The following is a 25465-nucleotide window of genomic DNA, read 5'->3' as shown; positions in this document are numbered from 1 at the left end:
ACTCATCGAGCCTCCCTTTATTCAGGTGTAAAATGGGAATTACTCTACTCATCGAGTTTTCATTGAACAGCCATTGTGTAGACAGCACCATGTGGATACCAGATCTGTGTGAAGGGACAAAAACATGAGTTCTGCCTAGGTTGAAGCACCATTGTGAGTCTCACATGATAAACACATGTCAAATGCTAAACAAATGTAAGAGCTGTAAGTTAGGTGAAGGCTACCTCATTCCCTGAATGGCTGATTCGCCCCCTCTCTCAGGCAGGGCTCTGCTTTTACTGAGATTACATACTGGATAGCTTAATTGCAGATCAACAGATTTTGAAACTCAATCTAAGGGGCTTTCCAATATCCAGGTGACCCATTGGTATGGAAAAGTTGCCTAAAGGAGTAACATCTATCCTATCCTATATAACAGCAAGTAAAAAATTACTCACCCGACTGCCAGAAAAGCCTTCCCACAGGAAGCCCCTTTGATTTCCATCATGCTCCTGGAACCTTAGACAAGACTTCCTTTCCTCCCGCCTCTGCATCTCCTCAGCTGCATGTGAGTCCCTGTTCTCTTATCTGTATCTCACTAGACTGTCATCCCCCCGAAGTAGAACCATGCTCACCTGTTTCACACAGTTGAATTCCCAAGGCCTGACTCAGAGGGTATGTCTAGTGAACAATTCTTGAATCAATAAATGAATGAACCATGATAGAGTCTATCAGAGCTGTGGAGAGATATTCAGTAGGCCCCCACCCAACAAGGCCATGCCTTTGCCAGAACAGCTTTGCAAACAAACAGAATCCAGTGTCCCTTTCCTCCTGCATGATAGGCTTGACTTTTTGAAGAACTACATATTCTTAACTAGATTTGAGAAAGGATAAAGCATATAGCCAAAGAAAATTTTGTGAGAGTTAAACATTTAAATTTTTCTAAAGTATGCCATTTAAAGTTTCCTCCTCTTGTTTTATTACAGAGAAATTTTATATCTTACTCATTAGAGGGCACATAGGACCCCTGTGTACAAACATGGAGACATATCCAAAATGCATCAAAATGAGGGCAAATCACCTCTTTTGGAACTCTTCCAATAGCTTTAAACACACACACACACACACACACACACATTTCATGTTAATACAGTCATCTTACAGCCAAACTGCAAACACCTGGCTTGAGCTCTCAGCAGCCTTTACTCAGGAGGAGGAGCAGTCATGATTTGAAACCCCAAATTTATTGCTTTATTTAGTTATTATGGGAGGGTTGCATGCGTCAATGAATAGCATCGCTCCTAATCTGCTTGAGAAATTTAGTCAGGAATTCATAGTTCATGTGCTCTCATCGGCACAAACAATATTTTTTCATTTATTCTCCCAAACTTGTTCCTATGACTTGCCTTTCTCAATGTTCACAGGGGAGGTACACCATTAAACTCAGGAGAGACCTCCTCCATCTCCGGAGAGAAACTTGACATCTTTGTGGGGAGGCCTCACTTCTATTGTTTATGATTAAAACACTTTACATTGCAAAGTAGCAGGCTTTCTCCATCTCAAACCCTTTTGTAAAATCAACTGCATAGTCTGTACTTCAGAAGGGAAAGCCTGATTTCTTGAAAGTTAGAAAATCACCCAAGTTCACAAATTTCTATTTTTCTACCCAAGGATGGATGGAAACTCTTTTCAGGGACCCTTCCTGAGCACAGGTGCTTGCTGATATGGCCACCTAGAAGTACACCTTAGATGTACTTCTAAGAGTGTAATCGTGGGAACTATGTTAGCTGGCATTTTTTGACACTTACCACTGTGCTAAGCAGCTTTACAATGCGTTATCTCATTGATTTTCACAGAACTACACAGGATTAGATAGTATTATTAGTCTCATTTTAAAGATGACAAAACCAAGGCCCAGAGGATTTAAGTAAGTGGCCAAAGATTACTGACAGAGATTCTCTTCTTGCCCAGATTCTTGTCAGCTTCTGTTCAGCTAGTCTCAACTTTGGGACTTCCGTGTTCATCTCTGCCTTGTTCAGTGTGGGCAAACATCTGCTAACTCTGTAGCCAGTCTCGCCCATCCTCACGATCTGCTCAGAGTCAACCTTAGTATTTGATAACCTGCAGGATCTGAGCAGGCTCTTCAGCTCCTACTCTCCCCGCTGTGAGAGCTGATCACGTTGTTCTGGCTTCAACAAAAGTCTGATTATGTGAGTTCAGCCAGACTCCCTCCTCACCTCCAAATTTCCTCTTAGTTATTCTCTAGGTGCTGACTCCCACCAGTCCCCCAACCTGATCTTTGGCTATAAATTTTCACTGTGCTTTGTTATATTAGAAGTTAAACCCAATCTCTACCCCCATCACAAAGTCCCCACTGCGGTGGTTCCATACCTATTTTGCTGGTCCTGAATGAAGTCTGCCTTACCATTCTGAATTAAGTTTCATGAATAGTTTTTTCTTTAACATCACCAGCCAGTAAGTAACAGAACCCAGATAATCTGACAGCCAAGTTTATACTCTGAATTACCCATTACACTACACTGCCTCTTTATCGATCCTTACGAAGCGAAGGCTCAAGAAAACCAAATGACGCCCTGTACAACAGGGTTCACTCCATGTTCTGGATTCCAGTCTCCCTTTTACTCCCTACAGTCTGAGCATACTGAAGTAAGTGCTAAGGGGAAGCTTTAGAATAGGTTTGCTATTGAGAGAGATTTATGATCTTGCTCAAAAAGAGAACAAGAGAAAGACTGATTGATTAGCCTGAACAAAAGTAGCACCCACCAATGGGAAGAAAGTGAAGCAAAATTTAAAGATTGAGAAATTATGTGTGGAAACAATATTTTAATTAAAAAGTGTTATCTGCTCATTTTCTCTCTCAAAAAAAGAATGAAAAGCAAACAAAACTCATTAGCTACATATGCTGCTCACTAAAACACTTTGCAACTTAGCTGAGTGAAAAGTCATAAACCCCATATTTCTGGAGTACTTTCAATTTATTCTTGCTTCTGTGGGTATAAAAGATAAAGTCTTTCCTGACAGCACAAGTGTTTGATAAATGGATGAACACATCGTTGCTTCTTTTTCCAAAGCCAGCACTCCTTTTTACTAAGTTCTTACTTGGCATGGCAAAAAGACTTTTCAGGAAAACTTGAAGGCTGTATGTCAGGATGCTATGAGTAGTCATTGCTGCTGTGATAGTACAAATGATCTTTATTTTCTCTTCCTTCCTTATCTATTTTTTAAAATGTTCTACCCTGAATATGTGTCACCTGTGTAATAAGAAGGAGAAATATGAGTTTCTGTAAACTTTAAAGACTTTTCAATAATGGAGTCCCTAAGTCAACCTACATCTGCCTCCCTTTCATTGCCGAGGGAATTCTCTTTTTATTAACACTGTAAAGGATAGACTTTCAGATCTGAGAATAGTAATGAATCCTCTACCCCACACCAAGTAATTTACGCCTTCCAACCCCAACAGCATTTGTTCCCTACACCAGCCTGGATGTAAGCCTTCAAGTGACAGCCCTTGCATTTTCTGAGCCCTTTCCCCAGTGTGAATCCATCCATCAGGAACATCCCAGAAGAGCCTATCCTTACAAGCACATGAAATGTTAAGTAAATTACAATATTTCTAAAAAAAAAAAAAAGGAAAGAGATTTTTAATCACTCTGTGTTCAGTCCCATGTCGCGTTTCTTATTGTGCTACCATTCACTGTGGTGGCTCATAACGTACAGTAATACATTTTACATCTACTAAATGTAGTCTGAGTTTTTATATCACAGTTCAGAAGAATAGCTTTAGAAATCCTTTTGACTCCTTTATTTGAAAACTACATTTGTGGAATGGGGTAATTAAATTCCTATAGTTTGATATAATATTACCTCTGCTATTCAAGCTCATAAAAAATCCCAACCATCTTCTTTCTGCTTTTGCTAGAATGGAATTACACCGCAGATATTTCTGTTAATACAAGTTAAGATTTTGAGAGCCTACTCCATTGTAGTTAAGCCAGGAAACTCGTTCTTTTGTACGATTTTATGGAAATTAGAATGACTGCAGAAATCTGCTATGCCTGATGAATGCATACTAACTTACTCTGAGTGGAAAAATTAAGGAGGACTCAATGTCAGGACTTGTGAAGCATGGAATGAGCTGGAGAATCTGGTTGTTTAAAGTGACTTTAAAATTATTTAACCAACAGCATAGCTCTTTTGATGCAGTCAGGAGTTAGGGAGATCTGAGTACTACCATCCCAGGGCATGATGCAGAGAACACATCACAAAAGCATGTCAATCTCATTTGTTCCACAAACAGCACCAAGTGGTAGAAAGAGAATATCCCCACTTACAAAAGGCATTGAGGGGGCCGATGTTGTGATGCAGCAGGTTAACGCCCTGGCCTAAAATGCCAGCATCCCATTTGGGCACTGGTTCTAGTTCTGGCTGCTCCTCTTTCGATCCAGCTCTCTGCTATAGCATGGGATAGCGATAGAAGATGGCCCAAGTCCTTCGGCCCCTGCACCCATGTGGGAGACCTAGAAGAAGCTCCTGGCTCCTGGTTTTGGATCAGCACAGCTCTGGCTGTTGCAGCCATCTGGGGGAGTGAACCAGTGGATGAAAGACCTCTCTCTCTCTCTCTGTCTCTACCTCTCTGTCTGTAACTCTGTCTTTCAAATAAATAAAATAAATCTTTTAAAAAAAAAAAGGCATTGAGGAACAAGGGGTAATAAAATTTATGTTAGTGCCGAACCTGATCACAGGTTGGGAAGTAACAATGCTGGCACTCAAACTCAGCTGTGCTAATTTAAAGTTCAGGCTCTTTTCACTATAGGGCACCACACCACACACTGTCCTCAAGCATCCCAAGTAGCATCTCCATCAAGTGCTGATGAGTGCTGAGATCCCAGCTACTGATGATGAAGGTACCAAGCAGATACAACAAAGTAGGTACCCAGCAGGGTGGGTCTGCCACCAGCACACAGAAAAGGAAGAGTTACCAATCAGCTCTGTTTTCATGAGATTTCAAACACCTACGATATGTCTGTTTTGTTGTGTTGTATTTCTCATCTGCAGTTACATGCTAGCTCTCTGAAGCCCCTAGGGTATAGTTATAAATGACAAGGAAAGATTTGAGCTATAAAAATGGACAACTCCTCCAGATTGTAGATAGATTTGTTTTTAAACATAGCAGGAAATGTAGAGCCTGGTTTTTTTTTTTTAAATTCTAAATAACTGTGGTTAGATGGCAAACACCCCGTTAATGGCAACAAGAAATATCACAAGGAAAACACACACACACAGACAACGTAAAACAGTCTGGACTGCAATGTTAAATGTTCTCAAGGGAAAGTCTTTCATAAGCAATGAGGCCTTGGAGCACCCAGCTAAAAAAAAAAAAAAAAAAAAAAAAAAAAAAAAAAAAAAGACCAAGGAGTCTTGGTTTTAACTTGGTCTCAACCTAAGGTCTCAACCTTACACAGGCATTGTAGTGCAGCAGGTTGAGCCACCACTTGAGACAATGACAATGACGTGACGTAGTATCACAGAGTGCCAATTCAAGTCCTAGCCACTCCACTTATGATCCAGCTTTCTGTTCCTGCTCCTGCGGGGCAGTGGATGATGGCCCAAATACTTGGTTTCCTGCCACCCACATGGAAGAACCAAATGGAGTTCCTGCCAGCCCAGGTTGTTGCAGGTATATGGGGAATGAACCATATACCTGCAGTGGAAGGAAGATCGCTCTCTTTCCTGTCCCCGCCCCCAACCGTCTTTCTCTGTGTCATTTTGACTTTCAAATAAATACATCAATTTTTCTTAAAATAAAAATAAGACCAAGGGAAAGTAGCAGTGAAAACAATTTAAAAAGGACAAAAGTTAAGTTTAATGGGGCTAGTTAAGAATTAGAGTTTCTTGCAACCTGCTACTGCTTTTCTATATTGATGGCAGATATAAAAGTAAATGTAATGAGTTGGAATAGATATTATTAACTTTTCATTAATTTGCTCTTAGGAATAACACACAAACTGATCATCCTTCCAAACATCTCAGTTAAGAATTATACCAGTGCATTTCTTCTAGCCTTTTGTCAGCTTTTTATCAAACAATCCAAAGAGCTAAAGTAGTTCAAAGACTCTACATGGAATAAATAAGCCTGGAGCTTGTTTCAAGCTTTCTGTAGAGATACTAAGATGGTCATTTTTAATGCCATCCATGTTCAGAAGGAATTATAGCTGGGCATAAATCTTTTAGTATCCAAAGGTTCTCTGCCCCCAGTCAGATAGATAAAGATAAGAGATCAAGAAACACACTAATGTCCTTGGCAATTAGGAACATGTTAATTAGCAATTCAGTTATATTTATAATGTGAATTACAGTTGACTATTAGTTTAAGACTGTACATTTCATTACCATTGTCAACATGAGAAAGTATTGGTTATGCCTGGGAATTCAAATACACTTGATTCACGGCCATCAAAAATGCCAGTCAACACAAACTCTTAGTGCAAATAAATTGTTTTGATAAAGGAAAGTACACACAGAACTCTTTAGTGTTAGTTTCCTGACAATTCTTTCCTGAAAAAATAAATAAATAAAATTTAGCTGATCAGGCCTCAGCTCACAACAAATTCACCCTTTCAGAAAACAATTTTAGACTGTGTTTCCTAAACTGTGCTCCTTGGAATATTAATAGCCTGGAATGTTAATGGGCGTTCCATAAAAAGAGACTGTTTCCATTTAATGTATTTTCTTAATTCTCTACTTTTTTCACATTTTAACATTTCCAAAATGAACCTACCCCTTACAATGTCAAAAAATTTGCTAGCTGAATGTTTTTTCCCTTTAACAAGAAAAACAAACAAAAAAGCCACTGTTCAATGAAAAACATTTTGACAATCAATGCCATCCTAGAATGAAGGACATATGATACGTTTAAAAAAATAACCTTGTTAGGGAGCGGTGCTGTGGCCTAGTAGGCAAAGCCACCGCCTGCAGTGCCAGCATCCCATATGGACATCGCACCAGTTCAAAATCCACCTGCTCCTCTTCCAATCCAGCTCTCTGCTATGGCCTGGGAAAGCAGCAGAAGATGGCCCAAGTGCTTGAGCACCTGCACCCATGAGGAGCCAGGGGAAACTCCTGGCTCTTAGCTGTGGATCGGGCCAGCACCATTTGGAGTGAACCAATGGATAAAGATCTCTCTCTGTCCCTGAGTCTTCCTCTCTCTAACTCTGCCTTTCAAATAAATAAATAAATACATCTTTAAAAAAAAAAAAAACCCTTTTTAGCATTTTGGGGAAATCATCATATTACTAAAGGTCCTAAAAAGTCCTACACTTTGAAATAAAGTTGTTTATTTAAGCCAGTGTTTCCCTAATTTTTATACATCCTGTCTTGAATGACAGAGCTCAGGATAACATTTTGTGAGGCTAGTGTTCTGGGAAAGGCTGTGGCTCCTCCCTCACCCTTAACTAGTACTTCCTGGCATCAGCATTATCAAGACTCTGGCAGAATCCCCTTCCATCAGAAAGTGAAGGTAAACACGTTTCTGGGTCAACAGAACCAAATGCATGACCTAAAACTCTCAGCAGAGGGAAAATTCCAACTGGGCCAGAGGCTGATTTATTCTGCTTGGAAAACATCTGCAGTGTATTCGTCCTGATTGCTTTCTCCTACAGATGATGCACGGTTTTGTCTGTTTCAGATGCCTTTATGATGTCAGAAATGAATGGACTGAATTAAAGCCATCTGCATCATAAGATGGGACGCACCCTTTGGTTAAAAAAATGCCCCTTTACATTTCCTAACATTTGGGGAAAGGGAAATCAATATTTTTCTAGGACTAGTTCCTAAATTCACTTGATCAGTAAATTTCTGTTTGTGCACCCCAGTAAAAATAAATAATATAAGTCATATGGAAAAACAGCAGATGAACAAGGAGAGCAGATACACAAAACAGAAGCAGGGACCAGCTCTCACGGCTGCAAAATTCCATGTTCAGACCTTGAATGAGTAAGTCCTGAGCAAACTCATCTCCCACAGCCCTATACTGCTCTGACACTACCTTATTAATCCAGTTTTCAGAAAAGCTATTCAAAATTTGGAGGTAAGACTGAAAAGCTACTGTGTGTCTCTGGAAACACGTACTTGAACAGTCTAACAGACCTGCTTGTGGAAAATGTCCCTGCTTCCCCCAGAGGGTGGATCCCCTCTGAACAGCATCACCACCACCTGAGATCTTGTCAGAAATGAAGAACCTCAGGCCACACACCAGACCTCCTCTGTCCCAGAATGCATTTCCACAAAATCCCCGGGTGACTGTGTGTACACCCAGTTAGAAAAGCTCTGATTTAGGAGATGCAATTTTTGGTGACCTCCTATGCACTACAAAGTGAAATGCTAACTTGGGAAGATTGACAAATTGCTAATTATTTTTGTCTATTACAATTCATGTAAATGATTTCTGTTTAGTAGAAAAAATAGAAAATACAACCTCAAGGTTCTGGTTTTCTTGCCCTGTGGGACAACAGTCATTGTACAAATAATTCCAGGATTCCTTCTTTGAGTGACTGTTTTTCAGTACCTCAAATTCTTCTTTCAACTAGATTTACTATCATGTTTCCCTTCATTAAAGAGTTAAGGCCGGCGCCGCGGCTCACTAGGCTAATCCTCCGCCTTGCGGCGCCAGCACACCGGGTTCTAGTCCCGGTCGGGGTGCCGGATTCTGTCCCGGTTGCCCCTCTTCCAGGCCAGCTCTCTGCTGTGGCCCAGGAGTGCAGTGGAGGATGGCCCAGGTGCTTGGGCCCTGCACCCCATGGGAGACCAGGATAAGTACCTGGCTCCTGCCATCGGATCAGCGCAGTGCGCCAGCCGCAGCGCGCCAGCCGTGACGGCCATTGGAGGGTGAACCAACGGCAAAAAGGAAGACCTTTCTCTCTGTCTCTCTCTCTCACTGTCCACTCTGCCTGTCAAAAAAAAAAAAAAAAAAAGAGTTAAAGGAGGGGCCAGCACTATGGCACAATGGGTTAACGCCCTGGCCTGCAGCGCCGACACCCCATATGGGCGCCAGTTCGAGACCCAGCTGCTTCACTTCTGATCCAGCTCCCTGCTATGTCCTGGGATAGCAGTAGAAGATGACCCAAGTCCTTGGGCCCTTGCACCCGTGTGGGAGACCCGGAAGAAGCTCCTAGCTCCTGGCTTCAGATAGGCGCAGCTCCGGCCGCTGCAGCCAGTTGGGGAGTGAACCATCAGATGGAAGACCCCCCCCCCCCCACTCTCTCTCTCTCTGCCTCTCCTTCTCTCTCTGTGCAACTGTGTAACTCTGACTTTCAAATAAATAAATAAATCTTTTTAAAAAAAAAAGTGTTAAAGGAATCTTTTGACACGTGCTCAGTGCATAAGTGTGAGTCATGTTTATGAATGTTTCAAATTGTAATTCAAAACTAGTTCACCTCTCAACTGAAGTAAGATTTTTCTCTCTTAAGCACCAAAGGTCATTTTTTCTTAGGAAACATTCTGTCATCCAGCAACAGTAATTGAGAAGGTGCAAAGTAATATAAAGTTGAATCTAGCATGGACTTGTCCCTCAAGGCTGGAATGATCTGGTGTAAAATCTAACTTCAGAGGGGGCCGGCATTTTGGCGTAACGTGTGAGTCTACCACCTGTGATGCCAGCATTCCTTACGGGCATCAGTTTGTGTCCCAGCCACTCCACTACCCATCCAGCTCCCTGCTAATGGCCTGGGAAAAACAGTAGAAGATGGCCCAAGAAGATGGGCCCGAGACCCATGTGGGAGACCTGGATGAAGCTCCTGGCTCCTGGCTTTGTCTTGGCTCAGTCATGGCCATTGTGGCCATCTGGGGGAATAAACCAGAGTGAATCAGCAGATGGAAGCTCGCTTGCTCACTCTGTGTGTGTGTGTGTGTGTGTGTGTGTGTGTGTCTCCTTCTCTCTAACTCCACCTTTCAAATAAATAAATAAATCCTTAAAAACAATCTAACTTCAGAGACAAGGGCTAGTGACTGGGAGCCTGGTCTTTGCAGCTTGCAAAAATGATCTGCAAAGAACCTTTTGTTTTGTTTTAAATTTTTAATATGAAGGCTTTCAAGCATAATACACATTTTCCAGTTATCTACAAGCTCTACTACTCCTTAAAATTTGTATCTGGCTATTTCACATGTCTTTGCTACCTTCCTTGCCACTCAAGGCATTTAAGCTTACAACCCCTAACGTTCTCATTCATTTATTAAATCCACATTAGCCAGTACCATGGAGGGAATTGACTGGTCTCAAAATAATAACACAATCTAAGTAGCCCTTACTGGGAATATTTTTTGCAAATCTATCATACACAGACCTCAGACATCTGTGAGGAGTACGAAAAGAATACGGCTACCAAATCTAGTGCCTTTATTCATTATCCACCAGACGGCAAATTACTTATGCCTAACAATGCATTTGAAATACATTTTCCAAGTATCACCATCAATTTCTTAGATTAAAAAAAGAGTTTCACTGAAATGCTTCCCAGGGCATAGAAACCACTGCCCACATATACCAGCACACAGTCTCATTCTCAAAACTGATCATGATTACAATGTCAAAATACATATCATGCAGAAATACAGCAAGGAGATACAGCATCTATAGGCAGGATAGCCCAGACCCTTTGAAAATCAGACCCAGAAGTTCAAAAGCTACTTTGGACAAAACTGAGTTTGTCAGAGCCAATTAGTCCTAGCAGAGGTTGTTTGCTCCCTGAGATGGATTTGTAGACATCACAGAAAGTTATTAAGTGTCTGCTTCCACTAAGCAGGACTCTCTTTTTCATAAGTGCTTAAATTCACTAAACAGGGAAAAACAGGCCTCTATAAACAGAGTCATTAATAATATAAATCTCACCTGGAGTAAAAGACTAATACAGCCTGTCTTACCGTTCTGCATAAGTGGCGATTTCGTGGCTTTCCATTTGTGCTCTCCATGGATTTTCCTCCTTTTGTGCATCTCATCTCTCATTTTCCTCTAGTACTTCAGAAGGCCTCTATTTCTCATCTGACCTGGCTTGCCACCACGAACACCCTCCCCATAGAACTTTTTACTTTTACCCCTGCCCGTAAGGCTTCAACTCTGAATCTCCCAGTCACTAAATCAGCCTTGCAGCTCCAGCTTATGGCCTGAGGGACATTAATATGCATGCTCTCCAACAGGCTATTTATTACAGGTTTACTTTGAAATCAGCTGGATGGAACCTCATTCTGTTTCAAGACCATCTTCTGGCTGTTTTCCACTCTGCTTTTCAATGGGGGATGCAGCGTGCCTCTAGAAATCAACAGTCTTAGTGTCATTTCAGGAAAAATCATCCCAGCCTCCTCTCACCGTGAGTCCGCCCTTCTCCCCAGGTTCATATCACACTGGAAAAAAAAATCCTTCCAAATTTCTCTTTAGTCTATAAAGCCCTTTTCCTATTAAAACTTGGAAAGAATTGGAACTGCAAAGCTTGTAAGAGACAGAAAGTGGGAGACTTGGAATGGGGATAGAAATCATCTGAGCGATCTCAAGAAAAGAAATGAGATAATTTGTTTAAAACGTGGTAAGATACTCATGCTCATAAACTCTCCATTTCACTTAGAAGAAATTCTGAATCTTTTGCATTAAAGTCTCTTGCAAGTTTACACTCTCTTGATTTGTTCTGTCGAAACCACTCTAAGATGACAGGCAGGTCGGCCTTCTTTATGGATGCCTAATGCAGCTTCATAGGTCATCAGTGTCTCCTCTATAGAGAAGACCATCTCTTCCGGCTCTTGCCCCCAGTTCGGCATGCCATTCTCCAACACGGAAATCAAAACTCACACATTCTGGGAAAACTCCCCTTAAGTCCCCTTCCCTTATATATCTGTTCATAGATACAAATAAAAAATGATATAGACTCCAGTTTTCTCTATTTTTGTGTACTGGATTCTGAGTTCATTGAAGCCAGTCTTACCTTTTTGTCTTTTCATTAACCCTACCTCATGGTATCTAGGATTGCTTAGCCATTTCGGAGTGTTACTTTGAGTTGGTCTTCGCAGAAAAGTAAACATATTCCAGTAAAGACACCAAAAAAAGAGGGAAGAGGAAGCAAAGAGGAAAACATGACTAATCACCTATTGATCTTTACCAGATAGAGTGTTTCATCTCTTGGAACTAAGGCAATCCAAAGTCAAAGATATTGGAATCACATTAAGGAACATAAGTGCTTAAAGAGGACAGGCATTTGACCCAGTGGTTAAGACATCCCTAGAGTTGATCACATGCCATATTGGAGTGCTTGGTTCAAGTCCTGGCTCCACATCCAAATCCAGATTTCTGATCATGTGCACCCCGGGAGGCAGCAGATAATGGCTCAAGTACTTTAGTCCCTGCCACCCAGTGGGGAAACCCACTCACAGTTCTCAATTCCTGGCTTCAGTCTGATCCATCCCTGACTACTGTGGGCATTTGGAGAATAAACCACCGGATGGAAGATTCATGTGTGTTTCAAATAAATAAATTTTTAAGCTCCTTAAAAAAATCATCCTACCAAGTTGCTGGCTCTAGTAAAATAGATTTCAAGGAACAATCATTAGGGGTTTTGCTTGCAAGAAGAAAAGTAGAAATGAAGAATAATGGTCCCCAAAGATGTACATGCCCTAATCCCAACAACTTATATGAATAAATTCCCTTTGCATTTGTTAAGGGTAAAGATTTAGAAATGGGAAGAGTAGCAAGAATCATCCAGGTGGGTCCAATCTCATCACATAAACACTTAGAAGAAAAGAACATTTCCCAGCCATCCTTAGAGATGTGAAGACAGAAGAAACATTAGAGACGCAACATTGCTGGCTTTAAATACACAGGAAGGGGGGTCTTGAGCTGGGAATGTGGGCAGTGGAAGCTGAAAAAAGCACATTCCCCCTGAGAGCTCCAGAAAGGAACCCGGTTTTGCCAAACCAGAGAAATGTCTGACTTGGACAGAAACTGTCATCTGTTCCTCCTTGCCCTCTTCACAACGTGACTAATGCTTTCTCGTCTTTGAGGCTCAGCACAAACTGTCTTTCCTGTGGAAAACCTTACTTTTATCCCTCTGAGCTGTAATGTTCCAAAATGTGAGAAGTACATCCTATTCCTTAAAAACAGTCTGAATGATGGAATTCACGGATCATCACCTGGTACAGAGTGTAAAACTGAAGGACAATAAAACTGCATTCGTGCCATTGCTGTTTAAAAAGGAATAAGAGCACTCGTAAGAATTCCCCACATCCATGCCACAGCCCATTCCCTGTGGCTGTAAGGGAATACCTGAGCCTGGGTAATTTATAAGGAAGGAGGATTTTCTTGGCTCATGGTTTTGGAGGTTGTCCAAGAGCATGGGGCCAGCGAGGGCCTTGCGCTGCCTCCACTCACAGTGGGCAGTGGAAGGGCGACCAGGTGATACAGAAGTGGCAATACGTGAGGGCCTCATACCCTAAGAACCTGCTCTCACAGTAACCAACCCAGCCCTGCAAGAATTAGCCCTGGCCCACAAGAACGCAGTAATCCCTCTCAAGGACCTGATGCCCTCTTTAAGGCCCCACCTGCAAACACTGCAAAATACCAATGAAATTTCAACCTGACTTTCAGAGGGAACAAACTGTACTCAGACCCCAGCAATGCTCATTCATTAACTCCTGCCTATCCCTTCTCCTTGGTGAGATGTACCTCCACACTGTGCTCACGGGCAGGCACACAGAGGCAGTCCCAGAGCCTGGCAGAGTTGAATGTTGGTTTGCGACTGTTGAGAGTCAGATGAGTAAGCAGTATTTTCATCTCTGGTCAAGGGAACAAGTTGCATAGTGCTGACACAGTGCTATAATAAAGCCAGACAATTTCCAGGGTAATTTGAAAGCACAGAGAGGTTTCCAAAACACAGGCTTTAAAGCCAGAGCCAAGGTTTGAGAACTGAATAATAGGACTCATGGTGTGGTGGTTTTCAAATATGTCCACAAATACTTTGACATTCCTTTTTCCAAAAGGCAGAAGATAATTCCTCTCCCTTTGAGTATGGTCTGGAGCGAGTCCCCTCTAATGGATAGAGTATGTTTATAGTCATTGATGAAGTCACAAAAGGCAAAATCTCTTCCTTCTCTCTCTCTCTCTCCCACCCCCCATGCCCCTATCTCTCTCCTTCTCTCTCATCATTTTCTATAGGGGAAGCCAGTAACCAAATCATAAACACCACTCAAGTAGCCTATGGGGGGGCCCACATGGTGAGGAACTAGGGCCTCCCGCCAATAACCACGTGAGTGAGCTGTCTTGGAAGCAGAGTCCCAAACTTTAACCAACCACAGGCCCGGCTGACATCTTGACTGCAAACTCATGAGAGTCTCTGTGTCTAAACCACTCACTCAATGCAGTGACTTTGAACAGCCCCCTTGTCTCAACTGTTGAGGAACAGTCTTTTGGGTTTTTTTCATGTAAATTGTTTCACTCTTTACTTAATACAAAGTTGGTCTTCTGTGTATAAAGTTAATTGAAAATGGATCTTAGTGGAGAAGGGGACCGGGAATGGGAGAGAGAGGAGGACGACGGGTGGGAGTGTGGGTGGGAGAGCGGGTATGGTGGGAAGAATCACTATATTCTGAAGGTTATACTTTATGAAATGCATGAAGTCTGTTGCCTTAAATAAAAGATTTCTTTGGGGGAAAAATAAAAAACAACAAAAACACTTTAAGCAGCTTTCAAATTCCCAACCATATAAATTGTGAGACAAATAAGTGTTTGTTGTTTTAAGCCACTAAGTTTTGGGATAATGTATCATATAGGACTAGGTAACTCATACACATAAAATGTAATTCCTGAGGCTGGCACTGTGGCGTAGGAGGCTAAGCCTCCACCTGCGGCACCGGCATCCCCTCTGGGCAAAGGTTCGTGTCCCGGCTGCTCCTCTTCCCATCCAGCTCTCTGCTTATGGCCTGAGAAAGCAGCAGAAGATGGCCCAAGGCCTTGGGTCCCTGCACCCACATGGGAGACTTGGAAGAAGCTCCTGGCTCCTGGCTTTGGATTGGTTCAGCTCCTACCATTGCAGCCATTTGGGGATTGAACCAGCAGATGGAAGACCTTTCTCTCTGTCTCCCTCTCACTATAACTCTACCTTTCAAATAAAAAAAAAAAAAAACTCTAAAAAATATACGTAATTCTTACAGTAGAGGTTACAAATTGGAAGTCAAGATCCAGATTCAGTCTACAAATATATTTTCCTCAGCTCATATTGGTGGGATTTTTAATGAGCCAAAATTCTTAACTAACTCAATTCCATTTAGAAATCTTGATAACCAATCTTTCTCAAATATTTGGAAGATCTGGCAATACAAAACACCATGTCCACGCTGACAACCATCACTGGGGGCTGAGGAGCAGCCTCCTGCCACACAAGAGTCAGGTTCTCCTGAGGTCACTGCCGTCCCCACCAACAGAGTCCTTGCCACCTGGATGGCTCCTGCACCACTGCTGCTCCTTCAGTAGAGAAACATTTCTCAGTTCTCATATTGCTATTAAAAGTAAGACATAGAAAAGATGCTAACAGCACTGTATGTTCTAAGAAATCCAGGATAAAACTTATTTCTTGGGGGTACGAAAGAATATTGCTACATATTGGAAAGCTGCTGTGTGTAGCTATGAAAAATGCAGACAGTTTAAGATCCCTTGTTCTTCTGATCACCTTGCTCATTTAGGCTAACAGGCTGGTGCCTATAGGAAAGTGAGATTGCTTTTTCCTTTACTGGACTCTTCTGAAGGTGGCTAAGGTAAGGCATGTGAACTTGCTCTTCAGCATCTTAAAGGTAGCAGCCAGAGTCACACCTTTCCTCTCATACTGCTTGTTTTCAGGAAAATCTTGCTGATTCCATTGCATCTAGTAAGTCCTTGTCTGTTTTGATCTTAGAAGAACTGCTGAGCTTGAGATTCTTATATGTGGCTACAATCACCTCAACCAGTCAAACAGATAACTAGTACAAACCCTACTTTATCATAAATATACCTTTTACTATTACTAATATTTCTACAGTGTCAGCAAACTATAACACACACACCAAGTCTGACCCACTACCATCTTTTGTAAATAAAGTTTTATGGGAGTGCAGCCACATTCATTCATTTCTGTATCTCCTGTGGTTGCTTTTGTACCACAGTGGTGAAGTGGAGTAATTTAGAAAAATATCTTATGATTGGAGAACCTGAAATATTTACTATCTAGCTGACCCTGAATGAGAAGGATAAAATAAAAATATTTTTGTGGCCAGCAAGTCAAGAATTCACTTTGCTTCCAAAGAACACAAATGGGAAAGGGGAGGATTAGCCTACTCTCTCCAGAACATTTGTCTATAATTCATACTACTATAGTCTTATTGATCTGTGATTATTTTAAAATTTACTCTATATAAGTGAAATGACCATCTTTTTATTTGATTATTGTTTATAGCCATTGCCTATACTTTTTACTTGATGAACTCTTTACCTAGTGGAGAATTAAGCCTTGACTAAAATGTAAATTAAAAACATTATGTCAAAAAAAGGAAAGAAAGTAATATTCTTAGAATTGTATCAATGAGCTGCACTGAATATCTTCTCTTTGTATTAATATCACATTAACATGAAAATACAAAGTATCAGATGATACAAAAATAAACTACAGCAAAAATAACTCTGAAGCTTTCTTTACCCTACAAATAGACATAATTAGAACATTTTTTAAGTTGCAAATGAACTCACCGTGGCCAGTTTCTGAACATCTTCATCTGATGCTCCCAGTGACGCCAGTCCTATTTCTTGTGAAAACTGAGCAAACTTAGGATCCGCCAGTAGGGGGACGTGTCCCAGAAGTTCATGGCATGTGTCTCTGACAAGGAACACATCACAGTGTCACGTTAAACAAGAAGGTTTACACTGTCACTGAAAGAGCAAGGCTTAAACTCCTCAATATACCTCGTCAGTAAAATTACTGTTACCATATCTCATCAATTCTAGGCTTTTTAATCGAACTTTAGCATTTCTGAGATTCCGATGCATCTTACATTCAATAGCACTTAAATTTTATGATATATGGTATTTTTTAATAAAATCAAAGCAATTATTTTCAAGTACTTGCTATTAGCTAAGCACATTGTAATATCTTACGGTATACATAACGTGTTTTAATCCTCAAGACAATCTTAGAGAACTGAAGTAATTTACTAGTTAAAATCCCCTGTAGATCAGAGGTAGGTCAACTACAGGCACAGCTCGAATCTGACCCATGTCTGTTTTTGTAAGTAATGTTTTATTGGAACACAGCCATGCCCATCCATTTACATTTTGTCTAAGGCCACTTTTGGCCACAACTGCAGAGTGAAGTAGATGTAAGTGAGATCATGTGGCATGAAAATCCTAAAGTCATTACTACTGGCCTTTTACAGAAAAAGTTTAATCCACAGTATCTACAGTGGATTCTTGTTAAACTAAATTAAATTTGGGCCTCAGGATGCCTCTATACTCGAGTACTTGGGTAACAAATTGCAATCTAACTTAGTATATAAAATAACTGAATGCCTAATGAGGAGTATACTCTGGTAACACATAGCCATCTTAGTTAATCATAGCAGCTGAGCTTCACTCGCATTTGGCCAGTTGATTCAAGTAAGGCAAAATGCCCAGCTGTAACCAACTACGCTGCCTGTCACTTCTGTTTTCTGTCCATAAGCGCTATCTGATCACAATGCAGCCCCAGACTTCTTTGAATGCAGTCTGTTCTGAGGGCTGTTTGATTCTAGAATCATGAATCAAAGCCAGCTAGGGCATTTGAATTTGTTGTAACTTTGCCCTAACAGTGATGAATTCAACAATTGGATTGGCTGTCGAGATGTTCAAACTCTTGCTTTTAACCATTATGCTCCACTGCATCCATGGTACATTTCAAGGCACTGGGAAACAGAAGAGAATCACATTGTCACCATCAAGTGGCTTTTCCCGCAATTGCTCTAACACAAGTAACTGCTGCGAGACAGTTCTTTGGAAGATTCTCCCAGTTCTCTGCTTTGGTTAGCCTGAACTAGTGATCACAGAAGCTTTAAGCCTCTCTCATTGGCTTGAGTATCCATTCAGAGCTGGCTACGTGGGCAAAGGACAAGGATGTGTCTGAGTCATTGGTGTGAGTAATGAACTGTTCCCTGATGCCAAACTATCTCGGAATGAATCCCCCTGTAACTCTCTGGGAATAGATTGAGATGCAGCAACATTTTATTTTCTTGACAAAAGCTAATTAGCCAGGTAGTAATTGAAACATGTTAGTGATTTCACCTGTGCTCCTCTGAAGTATATCAATTAAAATAGGTGCTGTAACATAAACATCAGGTATTATCACCATTGCCACAAATATAAAGTAGGTTTGGATGGTCATATGATCGAAGCAACTGACTGATGGTCAAGGGCACAGATTGATGCCCACATCAAACAAATGGCATCCTTCAATCAGAAAATCCTGTTCCCACAACTCTACCTATATCCCCAGTCTTGGCCAGCCCCCTGAGAGACACATCAGATTGAAAGGGTAGTCACATGAGAATATGTGGAGAAGATATTCAAGAAAGTCCAAATGCATCCTCTGTCAACTCCGTGAAAATGGCCTCCTTCTTTGCACATAAACTGACTTTGTAGAAAAGAACATGTGGCGGTTATTCTCCAATCAAATTGTTTAAGGCAGAAAATCATATTCATGGGATTTTAGGACATAAATGGTATTTAAATTTTATCCATGTCCTTCATTTTACCTAAGATGAAGTGAAAAAGGAGGGGAGAGAACTTATGCTGACTCCTATTAAGTACTGAGTCTGTATTAAATGCTATCATATCACAATAATTTAATCTTCATTTACAAGGAAGCCTTTTATTCCCATGTGACAAATGGAGTAACTAAAATTCATGACACTTTTAATTTTTTCCAAGGGACAATCACACTTTTAGTAAAAGACAGAGGCAAAATTTAAAATCAAATTCTTCTGACTCTAAAGTTATGTTTGTTCTGCTCTCTCTTTTTATTTGGTGATATGGCATAAATGAGAAATGGGTGGGGGCTGGTCATGAAATAGGCTGTAGGGAGACAGTCTAACCAAGCTTGCAATGCAAGTAAAAGTGTAGTAAGTATGACCCAAGGCTCTTCCTGCTACTCTGATTCTCAGCTCTTCAAATCACCTGGGGGTCTTTTTAAAAAATCCCAAATGATGAGACCCCCATCTAAGACCAAGTCATTCAATCAAGCTCTGCAAAACAGACCTGATCACTTCTTTTTAAGGTCTCCAGATGACAACGAGACAGCCATGGTTGAGCTGCATTTCCTAACTGATAGTGCTAGAAGCTCTCCTGGGAGACTTCAAGCAATTAAATAGCACTTAAAACTCAGGCTGAACTATTCACAGAAGCCAAGCTATGGAAGCTACTGAGGTATCCAGCAGTGGAAGAATGGATACAGAAAATGGGATATAAACACAATGGCATATTACTCAGCCATAAAAAAGAATAAAAGCCTCTGTCATTTACAATAATATGGGTGGACAGGAGGACATTATGTTCAATGAAATGTCATGTACAGAAAATGTCATGCATGATTTTGCTTCCATGTGGAAGCCAAAATGTTGATCACAAAGACGTAAAGAACAAAATAGTGGTTACTGAGCCCAGGAAAGGTGTGGGCGAGGGAAGGGTGGAGGGAGAATGGGGGTACAGGATGCAGGTGGATAGGAGAAATAACTTCTACCACTCCTCAGCACAATAGGATAACTATGGTTAACAACAGTTGACTATTTCAAAATAGCTGATAGACATGATTTTTAATGTTCCTAATGCAAAGAAAGGATATATGTCTAAGGTAATAAATATGCCACTGCTCTGATCTTGTCATTAATACTGTATTCATATATTGGAATGCCACACTATACCCCATAGATATAATAACTATGTGTCAACTTTTTTTAAAACATTAATAAAAGATAAAACTGAATGTGATCATGTAATTTTGTGCTGCTAAAGTTTAATTTCACTAAAATTATATCTTGATCCTGGAGAACAATGAGAGATAATGACTGAAAGTAAATAGGTAGCTAATTATTCTTTCATGTACATTTAATTCAGTAATAAGTCTAGTACTTCAATGCAAGGAATGGAATCTCGAGACACACTTGTCAGCAATTTTTTAAGAGCTCATCCAGCCTGCATGGAATTAAAATCAAGAGGTCCACCATGGAAAACTCTGAATATCTCCATCATGTAAGTACTATAATTTCAAATTAGACCAGATGTCAAACTCGATGAAAAGGCTCAAGATGTTATTACGTCATGGTATAAATAAACAAGGTGAGCAGAAACTAAAATTACAATTATAGTGAGTTTTCACTATGTTATGGAAGAAAAGAGGTCACGAGCACAGTGGTGGTAGATTCTTGGTGCAACACGAGATTTACTTTTGAGTTTGTTAAGTATCTGAAAAAGGCTGATGCAGATGACAGTCTTACATCTATGTACATACATATGCAGTCCTAAAGTGTATTCATAAAAGTTCAAGCAAAAAATCAGCAGTTAAGGCCAGAGGAAGGAAAACACTAGCCCTCCAAAGACATTAAGGAATCAGTTCTCTACAGTAGAAAAAGTTATCACTTGGATTTTCAGTTAAGGTGTCATTATAAAACTAACTCACTAGCCAACCTAAGAACCTTTAACAGGTTTACAATGACTAAGTAACCAATCCATACGTGGAAGAGAATAAAAGAAATTATAAATTTGGAAGGAAAAAAATCACACAGTATAGAATAAGTTATATTGTTTCATTAAGAACAAAAGCCTGAAGCAGAATTATTGATGGAGTGTTAGGGATCTCCTTTGCACTGCTTAAGCTGAAACACTTATTTTGCAAGTTCACACCCTATTCACAGCTCCATCTTCACGAAGACCCTGAGATTCCCAAAGAGTGACTGCAGTGTGTGCAGTAACCTCACTTGTCATGGGGCCACAGCTTCACACTCCCATAATTCAAGACCAGGACCAAGGTTATTATCTTTTATGACTTTGGTGGAACATTCTCAAAAATAAACTCCACATGCTTCTCTTTCACTGTCTTTGGCTAAGACACGTTGTAGACAAAGGAAGTCAAAGTGTCTAGAAATAATCCAAATGAAGTGCAAACATTTTTAATGTCAGAAATAAAAGCAACTTACTAACTCAGGAGAATGTACATTGTCTTTAGTTTCTTTAGACCGAAGGACCCAGAAGCTGGGTTGATGACCATTTCTGGGGGCCGAGTGAAGTTGAAGCCCCTGGGGAGTCTCAGGGATAATTCAGACCACCAAGCTTTCTCTCCAGATTTTTTTTTAACCAATTGAGGTCTGCTGGGCCAAAATCACTCCATTTCACCCTATTTTACAATCTCCCTGTTTATGCCCTGTGTATAAAGTAGATTGATACTGCTACACTGGTCATACCATCCACAGCTGGACCCCAAGATGTCCACAACCATTGCGTTATCTCTCGAGATCTCTCTTAAAAGTGCCAATTATTTGGCTATAATTGCACCTGCCAGCACATGCTACCTCCAATCTCTACATCGGCAAACGTTCCTTTTTTTAACTCCCGTTCCTCTGATGCATTTTCGCCTGAATAACGCTTTTCAGAGCCCCTTTTCACAAAAGCGCTCTGTTCACTGGCAATGTAGGATCTTTCAAAACTGTTAACGCTGTAAAACATCATGTCTCCTTTTAGAAAAAAAGAAAAGCCAGAACTGATATCAGACACTAGACTTTTGCTGCTGTAAATTGGAATCTTCTCTGATAAGCTCTGTTAGGAGGATTCTAAAGCCTGTCAAAATAGGCCCAGGGAGGGGCGTGGGCAAAATGTCTTCAGGGAATTCTTAAATCATTCTAAGAAACTTGCAATCATCTTGCTGCGGGGAAATAAGGGTCCCGGTTGTTAAGTTCAAAATCAAAATGAGTCTTGCATTTTTCTCTGCTTATCAGTTTCCAAAGCTGACTCCTCACACTACATCTTGAGCCACACTTTTTTTTTTTTCATTTTTGTTGTAAATGAAAGCCTTTAAGAGACAGTGAGTGAGCATCCAGCGTGTGCTTTCCCATCCCCAATCAGTACATCTCTCTTTTAAAATACATGTCTATAGATTTGGTTTGTTCTAAATGACACAGAAGCTGACACTTTGGCTAAACCATGCAGAGAAGAGAAGGCAGGCAAGCAGGAGGGAAGGAGCGTTCACACTGATGAGAAGAAGCAGGAGGAGGAGCTGGGAACCAAAACAGAGTATTTTTTTTTCCAGTTTTCACACAATATTTGATGAGTAAATACAAGTAATCCGGGCTAGTACACCAAGACATGCGATGGATGGCCGGTGGGTGACTTGGTTTGTTTTCACTGCACTGAGATGATAGGGGAAATTAACCCGATACTGAGGAAACTTTTTTGTGGTGCTTCCTTTGAAGCCATAAACAGAGATTCCTTCATTTAGAGAAAATACTATAAAGTCTGGCCCAGAGAAGATTTTAGGCAACTCTTATAGACCAATCACAACATAGATAAACACAAATGGGGCCTTCTCTTCAGGAAGTGAACATCTGAGGTTTCCCTGGAGGAAATCTTTATGTTCCCCCCCTGGGAATCGTAAGGGAAACCACTAGTGTCACACTTCCTCACTCCAATTCTTGTGAGATGGAAAGATATGAGAGTCGTCTTTTTTAACATTTAGTTCCAAGCATGTTTATGACGGCCCTATTATGTACCAGGTACTATATTAGGAGCTGTGGCTGAAAAGTAAACAAGGCATAATTTTATAACAACTCTTAGCAAAAGTCACCTTATGGTTCCATAAAAGAATAAACAGCAAGTATAAAATTTCCTGATTGAACAAAATAGTTTTTAGTTCTACAAGAACCACTAAAAGACTGTAGTGAAAATGCCATTGATACTACTGGTCCCCTACACTTATGAGATATTTCTTACGTATTGAAGCTATAAGAGATATTTAACTATCCCTCCTCCTATCCAATTTCACTAAAATTAAGGAAGTAATATAGCATAATTATTAAAAGCATATACTCTGCAGTCTGTCCTAAATCCATTTCCCACATTTTTTTAAAAGATTTATTTTATTTATTTGAAAGAGTTACAGAGAGAGGTAGAGACAGAGAGAGTGGTCCTCCATCCGCTGGTTCATGCCCCAGATGGCTGCAATAGCCAGAGCCATGCCAATCTGAAGCCAGGAGCCAGGGGCCTCCCCTGGGTCTACCATTTGAGTGCAGGGGCCCATGAATTTGGGCCATCCTCCACTGCTTTCCCAGGCCATAGCAGAAAGCTGGACCAGTAGAAGAGCAGCTGGGACTAGAACTGGCACCCATATGGGAGGCCGGCACTGTAGGCCAGGGTTTTAACCGGCTGTGCCACAGCACTGGCCCCTTCCCACATTCTTTTATAAGCAAATTACTTAAAGTACCACCATACAATAGGAGTTTCTACACTGATGGAAATGTTCTGTATCTGTACCACCCAAAACAATAGTCACTTGGTACAGGTGCCCGTTTAACACTTGAAATTGGAGCAAATATCTAGCCTAGCAGTTAAGAAGCTGCTGGTTACCATGCCTGATCCAGTTAAGAAGACTATCAGAATTCCTGCATCCCATATTGGAGTACTTGGGTTGGAGTTCCACCTCCATTACCAACTTCAGCTTCCTGATAATGTGTAGAATATGATGAGGCAGAATATGATGGCTCAAGTACTTGGGTCCCTGCTATCCATTGGGAGACATGGATTGAGTTCCTAGCATCTGATCTGGCCTCAGCTGTTGTGGGCAATTGAGTAATTAATAACAGATGGAAGAGCTCTCCCTCTGTCTTTCTGCATCTCAAATAAATAAATTTTTAAAATGTTAAACTTAATGTATCTATTGCTACTGAGCAACTGAATGTATAACTCTACTTAGTTTTAATTGACAACTGTAAATAGTCAAATCTCAGCATATTGGACACTGTAAACTTAGAGATTCTTCTTTAAAGTTGAGAGCATAAGCATTCCTATCCTCTGGAATTCTTTCTTTATTCACTAACTTAGTTGAGAAGTAGAGATACAGAAAAACAAAGAAAAAGGAAAGGAGGAAAGGAGGGAGAAGGAAAGAAGGAAGGAAGGAAGGAAGGGAGGGAGGGAGGGAGGGAGGGAGGAGAAAGAGATAGAGAGAGAGAAAATAAGAGAAATAATCAGTGAGAAAAGGAGCTCCCAATTTCTGGCTTACTCCCCAAACGCCTCAACATTCTGGGCTAAACCCTGGCAAAGGTGGGAGCTAGGAATGCAATCTGGGTCTCCCATGTGGGTGGCAGGGAACCCAACTACTTGAACCATAACTTGCCGCCTTCCAAGGTCTTCATTAGCAGCAAGCTAGAATCATGGGTCAGACTTAAACTCAGCCACTGCCATATGGGATGCAGGTGTCTTAACTGACATAGTAACCACAAGGTTAAAATGCCCATCCTAGAATTCTTAAACAATGTAGTTAAATCATGTGTTGAAAATAGAAGTTCCCATCAACCAGGTATTATTGTTTATATTAGGTTAAATTGCATTTATACCTTAATCTGTTGTACATTAGTTTTGCCTTTTAGAAAATATTTTATCACTTATTAAGCATTAGACTTCTCCTGGACAGAGGACATGCCATGTTTACCTTTGGGTTCCCAGTGCTTAGAGAAGCCTGGCCCAAGAGAAATGCTCCATGACTGCTTTCAGAACTCAACTGCACAGAGCAAGGAATAACTGGGCTCTACTGCTACAAATAGAGGGGCATCCAAGTGAAACCTGAGTATGTGATTTTTCATTTCCAGTGTCATGTAACGGCTTTGAACCAGCTCTTGATTTTGCCATTTCCTAGTTTGAGACCTCAGGGAAATTAGGATTTCTCTGAACCCTGGAATTGCCATTTGTATAATGATGACAATTCTGCCTCCCTCACGGAGACTAGTGGACTGATGCCAGTCAAACAGAACGTGTGGGAAATGTCAGGTCCGTTTTCCCTTCTCCCTGTGGTGACTTCTGCGCCCGTCTGTAGACGTAATTCTCAACACTATGGAAGAGGGGTGGACAGCAATTACCACTTCCTTGCCTAAAATTCAATCATTTTGAATTTTTTTCTTCTGAACTTGCAATTTTAAGATGCAAATATTCCTGAAAAACTGCTACCTGGTCATCTACTTCTTCCACACCTGAAGGTACATAACAAACTTCTCTCTGGCTACAGGGTGATGAGGAAATACAAATTTTGATTCATATGTGAGTCTTTACAAGTGGGAACTTTGGCTTATGGGCACCATGTAAGACAGACAGACCTGAGTGCCAGAGGTGGGAGGTAGGTGGAGGTAGTAAAGGACGAAATCTGCTTAAAAAGGGGAGAGGGGTAGCTGAAGCTTTACCCCAACTCAC

The 25465-nt window shown here is 40.9% G+C and overlaps 1 protein-coding gene across 2 annotated transcripts in view; it reads right to left on the bottom strand.

The window, feature by feature from the left end:
* Positions 1-25465, bottom strand: part of TPH2 (tryptophan hydroxylase 2) — a 127583-nt gene that overhangs the window by 28339 nt on the left and 73779 nt on the right. For both annotated transcript variants that reach the window (XM_070052640.1, XM_002711336.5), the window contains one exon: positions 16745-16871. In XM_070052640.1, coding sequence (XP_069908741.1) covers positions 16745-16871 — 127 coding nt within the window. The remainder of the gene's footprint in view (positions 1-16744; positions 16872-25465) is intronic.

The sequence above is a fragment of the Oryctolagus cuniculus genome, chromosome 11 (assembly GCF_964237555.1).
Source record: "Oryctolagus cuniculus chromosome 11, mOryCun1.1, whole genome shotgun sequence".
Taxonomy (NCBI): domain Eukaryota; kingdom Metazoa; phylum Chordata; class Mammalia; order Lagomorpha; family Leporidae; genus Oryctolagus; species Oryctolagus cuniculus.
Note: the sequence above shows the minus strand (reverse complement) of the source record. Positions and strands in the feature narration are given on the sequence as shown.